Source organism: Monosiga brevicollis, genomic scaffold (genome assembly GCF_000002865.3).
Source record: "Monosiga brevicollis MX1 MONBRscaffold_21 genomic scaffold, whole genome shotgun sequence".
Classification (NCBI taxonomy): Eukaryota; class Choanoflagellata; order Craspedida; family Salpingoecidae; genus Monosiga; species Monosiga brevicollis.
The window spans coordinates 404,929-420,464 of record NW_001865058.1 but is presented as its reverse complement, the minus strand read 5'-3'; the positions used below and the strand labels follow the sequence as shown (position 1 = coordinate 420,464).

The 15,536-nt window shown below is 56.2% G+C and overlaps 1 protein-coding gene across 1 annotated transcript; it reads right to left on the bottom strand.

Moving 5' to 3' along the window:
* Window positions 1–11,674: 11,674 nt before the first annotated feature.
* On the bottom strand, window positions 11,675–15,295 carry MONBRDRAFT_10450 (uncharacterized protein; the record flags this gene model as incomplete). Its single annotated transcript, XM_001748134.1, has 1 exon — window positions 11,675–15,295. One exon carries the CDS (start codon window positions 15,293–15,295, stop codon window positions 11,675–11,677), a length of 3,621 nt encoding a protein of 1,206 aa, XP_001748186.1.
* Between the last annotated feature and the right edge of the window lie 241 nt (window positions 15,296–15,536).

Below are 15,536 nucleotides of genomic sequence, written 5' to 3'. Positions count from 1 at the left end.
AAATAAAAAACATTACTGAAAAGATAAGCTTGCACAACGTTGTAGGCTTGTAAAAGATTTTTTCCCAAGCCTACATGCTTACTAAAGCTTACGTGGTGTTGGGAGGGGGGAGAATCCCGAGGGCAAAGTCGAGGCGATACAACGCCTCGGGATGCTTTGAGTCTGAAGTGTAATATTGTGTAATCAAGTGAACAGCTGTTTTGCACACGTGTTTTTCGATGGACCCTTTTTCGTCGGACAAGACTTAGCCAGACTCTGTTATTGACAACTTTGTTTGTAACAGCTGTTCTTAGCAGGCACAACCAGCCCACGAAGACAGTGAACTACCATCCCCACCTTCCGCTTTTAAGAATAGCTGGCGCGCAAGCCAATTATGGGAGTCCGGCCCAGACAAGACCATAACGCCAACCTAACACGCCAGCAAGAATGAATACGATTGATCGATCGATCGATCGATTTCCTAATTGCTCCCGTCATTCGTCATTCGCCATTGGTGGATGGTAAGAGAAGGAAGGGCCTTGCATCGCTGCGTGCTTGCACCTTCACCCATAACTCACTTGCACTTCTGATCCACCGCTGTCGCCGACATTCCCAGCCATCATCGACTCCAACATTCATTTTCCTAGCCTTGGTCTTGACTTGATCTAGATTGACTTTGAGTGCTACTCGAAGCACGCCCCTAACCAGACTCATCGCCAGACCCGACGCCACATCACGAGCCATCCCGCTTGCCGCTCGCTGTCCGCGTGCCCCAATCTTTGCATCCCATGTCCTTTTCACTTGTCCGAGTCGATCAAAGCGGATGGGCCGCGCGGCTGGCCGACACTTTTGAGGCCTATCTCGGCAACATGTTTGCCCTGCCCGCACCCGAGCCCCGCCCGGTCAGTCTGGAATCGGAGGCCATGCTCGAGCTCGAGCAGTCACACCAACACACTGAAGCCGAGTTTAATCAGGCGCCCACAAGTCGACGCGATTTCGAGCCCCCCATCAGCCCCCTCCCCTTGCAGCTGGTGAAGCGTTCGCTGTCGGCCCCGGCTCGCACGACCAGCGAATGCGTCGCCCCCGAAAGCACTGTCCACCCCCTCCCCGTGGAGAGCACTCCCGCAGAGAACGCACCCTCGGAGAGCACACAGCTTGAAGCCGCTACCGATAGTGCACCAGTCGCAGCACCACTGTGTGTTGCGCTATGGCTCGAGGAATACCCCTTTGTTGAGGATACCTACGACGAGCAGGGTCAGAACAGCGCCGAGAGCGAGCTCTCCTTTGACGAACAATGGCAACGATTTGATTGCAGTAGCGAGTGCCGCGTCTGTCGCGTTTTGAGCAATTACGGGGTTGTGAGTGACTGTGATACCAGGCAAGGACAGTGCGACATTTGTTTGGAAGAAAACGTGGCTCTCAACCCAAGTATCTACGATCACGGCCTGGAGTCGGTACGTCGATTAATTTTGCGCCGTCCCAGGCCCTGCCGGCGCTGCATTTTGTGGGTCCTTCCGTCACTCATCTGTTTGCGCTGCGTGTTTGTTCGTGTGGGGGGATGGTATTCTCGATGCCGAATAATAATATTATGATGATGATGATGATGATGATGATTGTAGCATAGCAAATCAACATGCGAGCACGCCTTTTGCCGAGATTGCATGAAACAGGCTTATGCGGACAAGCTGCGCCGTGGCGGGCATGTGATGCCGTGCCTTGCCCCCAATTGCAAGCACCAACTCGATGTGGACGACATGCATCGCATCGAGCCCTTCTTGGCCCACATGCTTGTGGTCAACCGCACTGCCGTCCAGCTGCGCCATCGGCAAGCTTTGGACCCCCAAGTGGCCTTCTTTGTCGACAACAAGGCTTTTATGCCCTGTCCCGTCTGCCACGTTGTGGTCGAGCGCTCCGAGGGTTGCGACTGCATGGTCTGCCTCTGCTGTGCCGAGTTTTGCTACTTGTGCGGCGCAGAGTACGACGACAAATCGGGCTCCTGCCACTGTCGCTGAGGACGAAGCAGCCTCCGTTCCTGTTCAACTGTTTCATTGTTAACTAGCGAGTATCTTCTGCCATGCCTCTCTGTCGCGCCTACGAGTCGGTCGTGATTGTCCGTTTACCCAACCAGCCGTTGGTGTCCAAGTGTGTGCAGCGACGAGAAGATGAGTGTCATTCCACTCCCCCTCCCGCTCTTTTTAAGTGATGATAGAGATGACGATAGAAAGGATGAACACCTGCAAGCCCACATAGACTCACAGCTGCTGCTCCCAAAAAGAACTGCTTCGGGCACCCCCGGTGCCCGGCGTCAGACGCCTCACGATTGCATAATCGAGTTACATCCTGTATCTAAACATGTTCAAATTAGAGGGGTCATCACATGCTGTGCCAGCACCAGAGAGGGGTCGGAAGTACACGTGTACTGGCAGGGCCGTTGACTTGAACCAGGACCAATGTCAGAGAATAAGTGAAACCAGCAAATTGCCTTCACTATGTTTATTACACGAAACCAGAGAAGATGATGATGTGACCAACAAACTCAGAGAGAGCGAAGACTTGAACCGATCTCACAGAGAACCAACGTCAGATTTTATTTCGCGAACGAAGGTCGACGAACGACGACGAGGGCGACGAGCTCACTGAACCTGAAGCGGTCGGTCCCTTCCCACCTTGACTCCGACGCACCCTTGTTCCCCCCCCCCCCCCCCCACCCCATTGCTGGGAGTGGAGCGTGTTCCCCGCTGTGAAGCTCCGGGTCGGGTATCCTCAGAGGGCTGCGTACACCTACCACTGCTGTTGGCCTCACTCTCGACCTTGTGCGTCGATAGCTCGCCTCGCCGGATTTCCATCACATCACCTGTGTCACAGCAGGCTCGTCGACTTTCCCTCCGCCCCGCAGATCAGCCAGCATGGGTTTGTGTCACGCCATCTCACCGTCTCACCGTTTCACCCCGGTGTCCATTGCTACTGCCTAGCGATGTGCTCACCGCGCCCCAACCTCGTGCACCGACCTGCGCGCAAACCGCACCTCAGACGATCACGGGCTGGCACCCTTTGTGCCCGAGGAGCCCGTGGCACCAGATTTCACAGGGCGTGAGTTCCGGGACGTCACTCTCTTTGTTAACGAAACCTTCTATGGAGAGCGCGCCACCATCGAACAGGCCGCCCAGAACCGCGGCTTCTGCACTGGTGCCATTTCCCGCCTGATGGACACCTACGGCTTTATTGCCAGCAGCCACTTCACTGGACAAATTTACTTCAACTTTCGCGAGCTCAAATGCCAGCCCGAGGAGGTCGCGATCGGTGCACCCCTCAAGTTTCGCATTCACCGCCACCACGATAGCTACTTTGCCGTAGACCTTCAATCCATCCCCGTTGACACCCAGCAGCCCGTCCTGGCTTTCCCCGTTTTTGGCACCATTGTCGAGGCCCAACCCCCACGCTCCAAGCGTAAACCGCAACGTAACAACAACTTTTCCTACTTGCAGGTGCAATTCAACGACCCGCGCCCCGACTTTCCCTATTTTTACCACATCCCCTTCCTTGGACGCGAGGTTCCCGATGATGTCCGCCTCGCCCCGGGCGACCAAGTCACTTTCCGCCTGACCCTTCGCTATGGCCAACCCAAAGCCATTACGGTGCGCGCCCCTGCCCCCTACCCCCCTGCCTCATCCAACATGTTCTCAAAATAGCTTGTTTTTTATTCGGGCCTTTTTCTTTTTTCATTTTGTTTCCCCTGCCTTTTTTTTTTTTTTTTTTTTCTCCTCTTGTTTCTGTATTTTATGTTTTTTTTTCTCTTGTCCTCTTTCCACCGCTTTGCCTCGGCCACACGTTCATCGACCTCGAAACATGTAGATTCATCGCTGGGCCGTCGAAGAGAAGCCGCGGCACACAGGCATTGTCAAACTCGTTCGTCGTGGTGGTTTTGGATTTATCGCCGCCCTCGGCTTAGCCGAGGACGTTTATTATCACGAAAGCAACGTGTTGCCCGAGTTTACCGGCCCCAAGCGCGAAGTGGATCTCAAGATGGGCGCCGAAGTGGCCTTTGACCTCGGTTCTTCCCGCGGCCGAGAAGCGGCCATGGCTATCGAACCCCTCCGGCCTGGAACCCTGACCCTGGTGGACTTTGACCCCGCCCAACCCCTAGCGGTCGGCATCTATCTGACGTACCCGCGCGCTCGTGTTCGCTCTCGGCTTGACGTCATTGGTCTCGTGGTGGTGTGGGAACCCCAAACTGAGGACAAGCCAGCCAGTTGGACCATGCTTCCCGTGCACGATGGCGAACTGGCCTCTTCGGCTGAAGTCGCCTTGGATAGCCGCCCCTGGCCCCGCCCTCACTCCAGCTCGACCCTCGAGTGGCAACCCGTGACCTTCTTCCGTGGTACCTCCCGCATTGGTACCACCCGATATCCAGTGGCCTGCGCCGTACGCCCCGCCACCGCTGACCAGACGCCTGCAGACCTGCAAGCTGTACTGGCCCGTGATACCCAAGGCGCCCGCCGCTTCCAGGGCTATGTCAGCGTCAAGCCTGATGGCACACGCCGCGCCCACGTGACCAGCCTGCGCCTGCCCACTGATGATCTTTTGACCGACATCACCACGACGCTGCGCGATGATTCTGCCCTTGTCTTTAACATCAACCGTCCTGGCCGGCCCCTTGCAAGTGAACAAGAGGTGTGCATTGACGTTCCTTTGTCTCTGTCTAGCCGGTCCGCGGCTTGCGTCTGGTCACCCCCTCCAGTGCGTAGCCCATCCACCTGGCCCCTCACCTGTCTATGCTGTCTATGCTGTGCAGATTGACTTTAATGTCAAGCACATGGGCAAGGCGTGGCAAGCTGTGGATGTCGATGCTGAACAGACTATCGATGAGAATGCTGAACTGGTACGTCATCGTGCCATCTCGCCACCTTGTGCGCCCAAGCGCGCACAATCACCAAGTATCGCGCGTGTCACATTTTGTCGAGTCTTCACCTTGTGACGAACGCATGATGCGTGTCCATCTTGAGCAGGGACGAGTCGTGCGACTGTGCACAAACTATGGGTTTGTCGAGGCCCATGTTTCAGACAGCCAATACTTTTTCCACGGCAGGTACGAGTCGAGAGGATTGAACAGAGGCCACTCCATGGTCTCCTGGCCCTCGTTGTTTTGAGGGTGCTACCTGTTTCTGTTGCGTCCCCACCTTTCAACTTTTAACTGCATGCCACTCATCTGTGCTGCTCTCACCTGTTGATCTTTGGTTGCTTTTGTGTTTGGTTGTTGTTTCTCCCATAGTGAGGTGGCTGACGGCTTTAATACCCTCAGCGAAGGTGACTGGGTCTCGTATGTCGTGGACACGACTGAGGAAAAGCCCATTGCCGTCCAAGTCATCAAAGTACGCTATACTTGGCCCCGCTTCGACCGTAGCAAACCTTGCGCGCGCATGTTCAAACAAGCCCTGAGCTCACAATGCGTGCGTCCGTGCACGTAGATGGATGAGGACAACTTGGATGTGGTCGAAGTTTTTGAGCCTGGCACTTTTGAGGGGCGCGTGACGCAAGCTCAGCGCGCGGGGCAATCGTCCCGTGGCACAGTCGTTATCACCAAGGTGCCTCCTTCGTCACCTACCCCTGAGGTACCACAGGTTGTTTTCTCCGAGCTGGCCGCAGCCGATGTGGATGCCGGGGATGCTGAAGACCCCGCATCGGCCACAGCAGCCGGAACGGCGGACGGTACATCCGCCAAGCCAGAGGCGGAGTCTCAGGCGTCAACCGAGGCTGATTCGGAGGCCGAAGGCCGATCATCTTCAAAGGACACCGGCTTGGCACGTCCCAAAGTGGGGGACTCGGTCCTGTTCAACTCCTTCTCGGCCGATGAGGGCAGCGCTACCCTGTCCGTCGGCGACATTGTGCGCTTCCGCATTGTCTTCATTGACGAGGCACATCTCAAGGCCGTTGAAATGCTCAAGGTCATCGACCTGAAGTCTCAAAAGGATGCTCAAGGCGTCGTCGTCACACTCCGCGATACGTATGGTTACATCGAAACTGAGGTTGGTTTTTCTTGCGCCACCTGGCAATGCGGCTCGAGGACGGTGATGTTTTTCCTCACGCACGTGTTGTTGTTTTTGGACTTGACAGGAAAAAAAGCGTGTTTACTTTGTGCGCAAGGGTGTCAATCAACGTCTGGCGACGCGCGATGCTGTATGTCGAAGCTCACGATCAATTGTTGCGCACACACTTTCATGCAAACGCACACAATCAATTTTTTGGTGGGTTGATGCTCACCCTTTGGCTGGCTCCAACTGATGGCGGGCTGTAGGTAACATTTGATATTGAAGTGGATCATCAACGAGGCCGAGCACAAGCCGTCAACATTCGCAAAGAGTGGGTCGTTCGGCGCGGCTTTTCGACTTGTCGTGATCGTTGTGGGCAAAGGGGGACCTCCTGTTTGTTTCTCGGTTTGGCGTCGCAACTGACGTTGATTGAATATGATGCTCGTGCCCTTTTTGCTTTTGATCACCAGGGTCAAGGCACGCCCGCAGAGTCTGCAACTTCGTCCTGCCGAGGCCAGCGCCTCTCGGTAAGTTTGATTGACGGGCATGGCCATGTCATCTGCAAGGATCCCCGAGCTATGCCTCACGATTTCTGTCAACTCCTCTCGTTTTCTTGTCTACCATGTTCCCTGAAGGTCATTGGTGGTGCGACTGCCTCGCGGACCAGTGGCCGGCGAAGGCTTTCCTCCGGGCCGCTGCCGCGAGATGGTCCCACAGTACAGTGCTGAGGCTAGTCCGGCGGCTGTCGAGGCTGCTGGTGCTGCCGTTGCGGCGTTGTCAGTCGAGGAAGAGGTGGCCCATTAAGAAACGGATCTATTCCTCAACCATCGTGCGATGTGCAGACGCTTTGATTGAGACACTTTGCCTTTCCAGCTGGGCAATGAATGGGAGAGCCTTGCTAGAGTCGGAATAATTCAGCAGCTGTGTGTGTGTTCGTTCAAGTTTTCTCTTTGTTTTGTTTTGTTTTTTTGTTTTTTTTTGTGTTTTTGTATGAAGCATATTGTTCCTGGTTGGTGCTGTTGTCCCTGTTGCCTTGTGCCATTTTTTTTATGCTCGCTCCCCCTTGCAGTTGACCATTGGGATTTAATTGACAGAGGCCTGATCGGCATCTCTTGACCATCAGGAGGAAGAAGCACGTGTTGCGCAGCCAGGACTAGATGTTTGAGCATTGATGTTGATGGGTGAATTGTCAAGAGGGATGGCTGAGAGAACAACGAGATGTCTCCATACCGCAAGCCATGCTTGACTGCGAGCAGTCACCACTGGACAAGAGCAGAAAGGAAGAGCAGATGAGAAGGGTGACTCCTCTGGCTGGCTTTGGAGACACGTGCTCAAGCTACGAGTAAACCCTTGGGCGGCTGAAACAGGTGGGGGGCAACGGGAGAAAAAAAAAACTAGTTGTGGCCGTTGATGTTGGACTATCAAAGTGTAGCACGCTGAATGAGGGGATGGCACAGGGGCGCTGCTGTGGAGGCAGCAGAGCTTTTGAAAGTGGCGTGTGCCAATTGGTGGGGGCTCACCTCGGCCGGCGGGGTTGAATCCGTGGAAGTTTGGACGGGAGTGCTGGCCGCTGCCTTTGAGGGGGCGGGCGCAGTCATGTGCAAAAAGTCATACTGGCACTCTGAAAAGGCCATGCCCGCACCAAAGCCCGTACCCATGGCCAAGGGCCATGGCCGCCCTGCCAAGCGCCAAGGGGAAGCAAGAAACGGTGGCGAAAAAGCACGAAGCAATGAAGAGGGAGTGGGTGAGATATGTGCCAGGCCTCAATACAGACGTGAGACAGGAAGCGACAAGGAGGGGGGCTCGGCGAAAAAACGAGGTGCCGCACTTCGGAACAGCACCAGCGAGAAGAGAGCGCCCAAGCCAAAGCCAGTGCCTAATAGGACCGCAAATTCATGCAGGACACCAGCATGAGCAGATGGCACAGATGGCAAAGAGCGAAGGAAAAGACAACAACAAGGCAAAGTGCGCGCCATGGTGAAGACGAAAATCAAGCCTGCGCCGGGCTCGATGGAACCAGCAGTACGAGAGACGCCGAGGGCAGCGCATCCCGTTTTTTGTATGCTTGGAGCCGACCCGCGCAGCTTGCAGCCGCGTGCAACTTGCGGGAAGGGCTCACTGATCATGCCCTCGCACAAGCACAGCCGTTGATTGAAGACGACATGAACGACCTCCTCGCCACGCACCTGTAAAAGTAATGGCATTGGTCAGGCAACGATCCCAGCGTGCATCCAGCACTTGTTCACTTCGCAGTGGCGCCGCCATTTCGTCGGGTGTGTGTGTGTGTCTCTCTCTCTCTCTCTCTCTCTCTCTCTCTCTTCACGCACTTGTAGCGGCTGAGAGATACTGTAATAAATGTTACACTTTGGCTTTTCTCTCTCTCACACACACACAGAGAAAACACGGCTAATGTCACTGCTTTCGCTATTCGTAATGTCATATGATTACCAGGTGTTGGTGTGCGTTTTCAGGGACAGCCGCCCACTTTCCCTCTGTGCTTTTCCTCTCTTTATTTCTCAGACCGACCAAACCAATTAAATTATTCATTCTCTCTCTCTCTCTCTCTCTCTCTTTCTCTCTCTCTCTCTCTCTCTCAATATGAGTTGTGCTTTTCCTTTGTGACCAAACCAACTCATTCTTTCTCTCTAAATCTCTCTCTCATCTCTCTCTCTCTCTATTTTTCTGGCGCCGAGTGGTGGGGGGGTCTGCTCTGCTCTGCTCTGCTCTGCTCTGCTCTGCTCTGCTCTGCTCTGCTCTGCTCTGCTCTGCTCTGCTCTGCTCTGCTCTGCTCTGCTCTAGCACGGATGGGACGTGGCTTGAAGGCGTAGCTGTGCATGCCTTTGTCTCTGGTATCCCTGGCTATTGAATTGACAGCGAGATCGTGGACCGTGCGTCATGTGTGAGTTGCGCTTGCTCCTGGTGTGTTGTAACTTGAACCGCTCATGCGTGCTCGCTGATGTTGACTCACGTCGCGGTCCTGCCGGCACGATTCAAACGTAGCGAGCAACGGTGATCGGCCAGAGTATCTCGATCGAGAGGTGCTGGACCCAGAGTCGATGGGCATTCTTGTGGCGGCTTTGATCGCCGTCTTTTTCGTGGCTGGCCTGCTGGTGGTTTTCTTCATCAGCTTTCGCATCTACCGCTGCAAGCGCCGCTACGAGAAGGAGCATTCGGGCACAGAGCTTCACCACATTGTATCTGATACCCTCATTAGTGCATCGACGCCCGTCCGCTCCGACAAAATTGCCTAAAGTATTCGGCGCGAGGCCCGAGGACGCTGGTCCTGTGTATGAAACGAGCCGTGCATGCTTGTGCATGACCAAGCTTGTCGTCCTGGCTTGTCTGACGTCCCGTCCCGCTGCGCGGGCACCCTCCATTCCCAATCAACCGAGTTATGGCTCTTTCCCCCCTTTTCCTTTTTCTTTCGCAATTTACAATCATATTTTGAGTGACTTTTGCTCGGTTTTTTTCCTTGACACTGGTGATCTTATGCCGCAGCGTTGGTCAAAAGGTTGACCTCCTTCTTGAGCAGGGCGGGGCTTGACGGTTCCAAGAACGGTTGTTCAAGTTGAGTCCTTGATACTTTTGTCAATTGATTCGTGTCCAGCAGGCGGACAATTGAACATGGCCCAGCGCGAAACTTGACGAGACGGGGAATCGAGCGGGCTGTTGTCAAAACTCGGGCACTTGAATGCGAAGGGCCGGCTGATCTCGCCTATAAATATATACATATATACATGCGCGCACGGGCCCATGAATGCGTGGCGACGTGATCGTGCGTGCCAGCAACCCAAGGGCAAAGACAAGTCGAGTGGGGACAATTTGATGCACATACCGTTGCTGTAGTAACTCGTAGCCCTTAGCCACGCTAACCTGCGCTTGCTGTTCGCGCACGGCCTCCAAGCGCTGCAGAACCGCTGCCTCCTCCTCCCCAGCCTGCCGGGCCAAAGGTCCAACTTGCAGCAAGCGACTGGACCGTGCCCGCGTCAACGCCTCAGCCAGGATTGTATTATCTGTCTCAAGCGCCTTGATGGCCTGTTGCAAATGCTGAACAACCGCAATCGGATCACGCTGGACACCCACAATTTCATGGCCACGCCGAAGCAGCGGAAATATGCCAGCACGTGTGGCCGGTGCTGCCGGATCGGCCAAGGCCATTGATGTCTCATGCCAAAGCTGAGGCATGGACGACGAACCATCCACCGTGGCGTTCAGATGCCAGGCAAAAGCACTCACGGCTTGTGCCACACGTCGCGCCGCAACTTGCTGCTTGGTGACAGCCGTTTCAACTTGTGCGCGTAGCGTCGCGCGGTGCGTTACGGACGCTTGCCACAGTGTCTGCCGCTCCTCCTCCACCACCCGTCGCAAGGATGCTAGCTCACTCGCCAGACTCTGAATGGCGCCCTCCGTCTCTGCCAAAACGTCTTCAAAATGTGTGACTGCATGATGGGCTTGTTGCATGCGCTCCCCGGCACCAAGACGCTCCACCAAAAGGTCATCAAGCTGCGCACGATGTGCATGAGCCTGTGAGAGCGCTGCCTCACGGCCCGCGACCGATACATAGTGCTTCAGCAAGGCCTGTGTCACGGCAGCACTCTGTGCGCCCTGTCCCTGAACCTGCTGAGCTCCAGCATCCAAAAGCTGTTGCACCCGCTCTTCCCGCGCTGCTGCAGCGTGCTCATATCGCTCCTCGAGCTGCCGGATTCGCAAGCCCTCGGCCACCTGGTGGCAGCGCATGTCGTGCAAGACTGCTTCCGGGCCCGGCGGGGCACCATCAGGTCCCGTACTTGAAGCAATGCCATTTTCTGCCTCGGCGTGCACGGTCGGCGATGTCGATGCGACAAGTGCTGACAGCGCCTCGACCTGATTCTGCAAAAAGCCCAATGCACAAAAGCAGCCAAACATCAGACAGCGAGGTCGGGCGTCGCAACACCTAACCGTCTCACCGGCTCACCTTGACATCTCGCTCAAGATCGTGCAGGACAGGCCGCCCCACCGTCGTGTCCGTCTACAAGGCGCCCGGCAGAAGTGATGCCACCCACACACGCGCATCAGCTCAAATGGAACGAGAGCCCAGCGGAGGAGCACCGGCCTGGCGTCGACCCTCACCTTGCTGTTAGCCTCAGCGGGCGGAGCCTCAACACCATCCAACCAAAGCTCCAACGTCTTGGCCCTATTTTGAAGGCGTTGGCACACAACATCGTGCTCCTGCAGCCGGCATCGCCAGGCCTCTTGCACGGCCCGCTGCAGGGCGTTTTCCACAGCACCGCCCATCTTTCCTCGGACACACTTCTCTCGATCTTTCCCCGCACACACTTCTCTCGAGCGTGTGTGTGTGTGTGTGTGTGTGTGTGTGTGTGTGTGTGTGTGCGAGTCAAAAAAAAAATGAAAATTTTGTGTCAAAATCTCATCTTCTTCACTTTTCCTTACATGTAAATCACAAAATTGATCTATGAACACAAAGAGCAAGAGAAACAAGGCGGCCTGTGAGAGGCGGCGTAGAGCCCGTCGTGCACAGATCCTCCCTCCCCCGCCCCATACACGCACACATCTTATGTCATGCACATGATAATGCATGCAAAGACGGCTGCTCTCGACTAGAACAAGAGTATCATTTGATCGGCATAAAAGACAAGACAATGTCAATTTCGTGGTATAGCCCTCATAAATTAAACGCGCTGTTCTTCTGTAGAGGTGTCGAGGTCAAGTTGGGGCTGAGACACCACCGCCTTGACCTCCATGTCAAGGTCCGGGTGCGCCAAGGTTGCTTCAAGCTCGTGCAAGACGCTGTCAAAAGAGGGTCGATCAGCCGGCTCGAGGCTCATGCACGCTGCGCAAAGCCGTTGATACCAGTCGACCATGCCCTCCAAGGGCAAGTGGCGCCCTTCGCGGTACACTCGGCACAGGGTGGGAAACAGCGGTCCGCGCAGCGGAACCTCAAGCTCGCGCAAAATGTCCGGGCTACGCTCAAAGTGCAGTTCCCACAGAATAAGTGAAAAAGCAAAAACATCCGCGGCAGGAGACACCTTGCCCTGCAACAAGCACTCGGGCGCCATGTACATGGGTGTGCCGGCCGTTGTCGACATGGTCATAAGAGCGGCTTGGCTCGAGCCCGTCGACGCAACCGTGCTGGCTAGCGAACCCAGAGCAATCCAGCCCTCGTCATCCTCCACGCCCCTGAGATGCTCTCGCTCGCGATCCTCTGAAGGCCGCTTCAGGGTCCCAAAGTCGTTGATTTTGCAGCGATAATCACTCGTAATCAGGCAGTTGCCGCTCTTGACGTCTCGGTGCAGATGGCCCAGGCTGTGAATAAAAGCCAAACCACGCGAAGCGTCCGCTGCAATGCTCAGCTTGGTGCGCCATGGCAGATGCTCTTTGTTGAGGACATCGTTGAGAGCACCGCGCTCCACCAGCTCGAGCACGATAAAGGGAGCTGGCGGACTCCAGTTGGTCTCCCCCAGGCCAAAGAAACGCACGAGGTTCCTGTGCTTGGTCTGTTGCAAAAATTCGGCCTCCTTTTCAAAGTCTTGCCGTACCATTGGGTCCATATGCAGCCAGTTGAGGCGTAAAACCTTGACGCACACCTCAAACTTGCCCCACTCGGCCCGATACACTTCCCCAAACGTGCCTGGGATGCTCCCGTCGATGCGCTCGCGGAGCGCGAGTTCCTCAAAGTCGATCTCCCACCCCTTCTTGAGGGCCGAAACCACAGTCTCGGCGTTTTCAAGAAGGCGCGCGTTGAGCTCGAGATCATCTTCCACCTTGCGCAGGCGGCGGAAAATCACGCGCAGCACGCAGATGAAAAACGGCAGCGTAACCAGCGTGCTGGCAACCACCACGATGAGAATGCCCCACCAATGGTCCAAGAACGTCTTGTTGCGCGTGCAGGTACCTGCTGCGCCCTGAGTCGAGTACCCTGGGACGCATGCGCAGTCAAACTGCTGATACACGTCCACAGCCTCGTTGTTGTTGGCCTGGTCAAATATGCGGTCCCAGCGTGACTGCAGGGAACACTTGGCCGGCACATCCTGCAGCACAAGAGCAGGCACCGCTGCAAAAGACAACACGGGCGTCCACATTCGGTTGATCTGCACCCGCGGCTGCACCATCCCCGTGCCCACCAGAAAAGGTTGGCCGAGCGTCTCACGCATCACGGTGAGCCGGTTCATAAAGCCGTTACCACTCAGATCCAGAATGGCAGCATTATAAAAGCAATTGCGCAAAAAACGAGCCAGATTGTCGCTGTACGAACTTGGATCGCTCAGGCTCCGTGCCTGAAACACATTCTGCCCCCAGGCCTGGCAGTATCGGTCGTCATACGGCAAGGGTGTGCCGCTCATATCAAATTCAGTGCAGGCTGGGCTGGAGAGCGTGCGCAGCACGGGGTTGTGGGAAACGGCCAGCTCGTGCAGATCAATTGCGCGAACCGTGACGCTGGTCAGTTGTTTGTTGTACATGAGCACAACTTCGGCCGCCACCCGATGGGCCGCCACCCAGATGGCCTCGCAGTTGGTGTCTTGCAGCACGAACCGCGACATGGCGTCGCTCAGTGTAAAATTGCCAATACCAGTTGCAGGGTCGCACACCGAGGCCCCGCCGAGTTCCACGTGTTCCAGATTGGTGCGCGCCAGCAGGGCCTGATTGGTGCCAGCGGGCAGCTGGAGGCTGGTCAAGAGCAGAGTCGTGAGGTTGACAAGGCCCGAGAGCTGGAGGTCCACAGTTTGACTGTGGGCAGGCTGGAAGGAGTTGCTCAAGTCCAGATAGCGTAGATTGGTGTTGTGGCGCACCAGGCCAGGATCGATGCTCGTGAGATTGAGATTGTAAGCAAAAAGCTGCTGAAGGTTTGTGAGGCGGTCAAAAATGCCCGGCGGGAGACTGGTGAAGCGGTGCGAGTCAATGTAGAGGACCTCAAGGCGCGTCAGGGAATCAAAAATGTGCGGGGGAAGCTCCTTGAGCCGATTAGAGGCCATGGGCAGGTACACGAGGTTGGTCAGGCGTGCAAACTGCTGAGGGTGAATGGTGGCCACGTTATTGGAATAAAAGGCCAACTGCTGCAGACTAGTGAGAGCGTCAAACTGGTTTGAGGCGAAGCCCGTCAGCCCACACCCTGGAAAGAGCAGCTGCTCGAGCAAGCCCTGGTGTGCAAAGAGCTCGGTTGGAAATGTCTTGAGGCCGGCATTGCCAGTCATGTTGAGCACACGAAGCTGGGGGACGGTTGCGAGTGCCTGGGCTTCCATGGTCTGCAATTGATTGAAACTGAGGTTGATGGTGCGCAGCTGTCCCAAGCCCCGCAGGGCGCCGGCTCGAAGCTTGGTCAGGGCATTGTCGGACAGTTCGAGGAGTTGGAGGCGGGTCAGGGCCGCGAAGAGACCGGTGCTAGGAAGATCGGTGAGATGGTTGGCCGCAAGGGTGAGCTGCCGAAGATTGGAGGTGGGAGCGAAGACGCCAGGCGCTAAGGTGGTGAGCACATTGGATCCGAGGTGAAGTTCTTGCAGCTGCGTGAGGGCCTGGAGCTGGGCAGCCGGGAGGGTGGGCAGGCGATTGCGGCTAAGATTGAGAACTTGGAGCGAGCTTGGGAGAGCGGCAGAGTCCAAGTTTTGCAGGTAGTTGTCGCTGAGATCGAGGAAACGAAGCGCGGTGAGACGCTGCCAGAGCTGGCCAGGGGCAGCTGTGAGCAAATTTCCCGCCAGATTGAGGACGGAGAGATTGGGAAGACCATCAAAGGTGGCGTCGGGGGTGACTTGCACAAGATCGGCGGCGCTGATGTCAAAGGCGGTGACGCCAACAAGCGGTGGGGACGGGGGTGGAAGATCCCGTGGGCTCAGGGCGTTGGAGGCGGGGACGGTTAAGCGAAGAGTGGCGAGCGTCGTGAAAAGGGGTGTGGGCAGGGTCGCCCAGAATTCGAGGGAGGTGGTGCATTGCAAATCGAGCTTCTTGAGAGTTGGAAAGGCCGTGTCGTTGCGCTGGGGCAGCGTGCAACAGGGCCCATTGGTGGTTTGCAGAGACAGCGAGGACATGTTGTTGAACAATGGTGCCACATGGGGGCCGGCCACCGTCCAGTCGGGGGAGACGGGTGTGGTGGCGGCGTCAAGATCGCACGTCACGCGAACATCGGGAGACATCTGATTGGGGCAAAGGGGAACATCGAGGCTCAGCAAGCGGCGATAGCTGCAGACCACGTAGGTGCCTTTAAAGTTGGGCGTGCAGGGCGCGGCGCACAAGGAGCCTGCCCCCAGGGCAGGAGCAAGCCCGCTCGTCAAGAGGACCACTGCCAGCCAGATCCACCCCATCCCGCAGCATGCACGCCAGTGCCCGCAGCCTCGCTTCACAAAGAACATGCTCGGCTCATGTCCGACGTCAGCAATGCCAGCTAAAGAGAGGCGCACGCGAGGAGGAGGAGGGAGCAAGGTGAAGCGGGAGCGCAAAATGAGGACACGCATGACAAGCTCAAGCACAACAGCCACTGGTTCAGGTCTACAACGACCACCACCCAACCCAGCCCCAGAACGATCCCCAGCCCCCCCCCCCCCC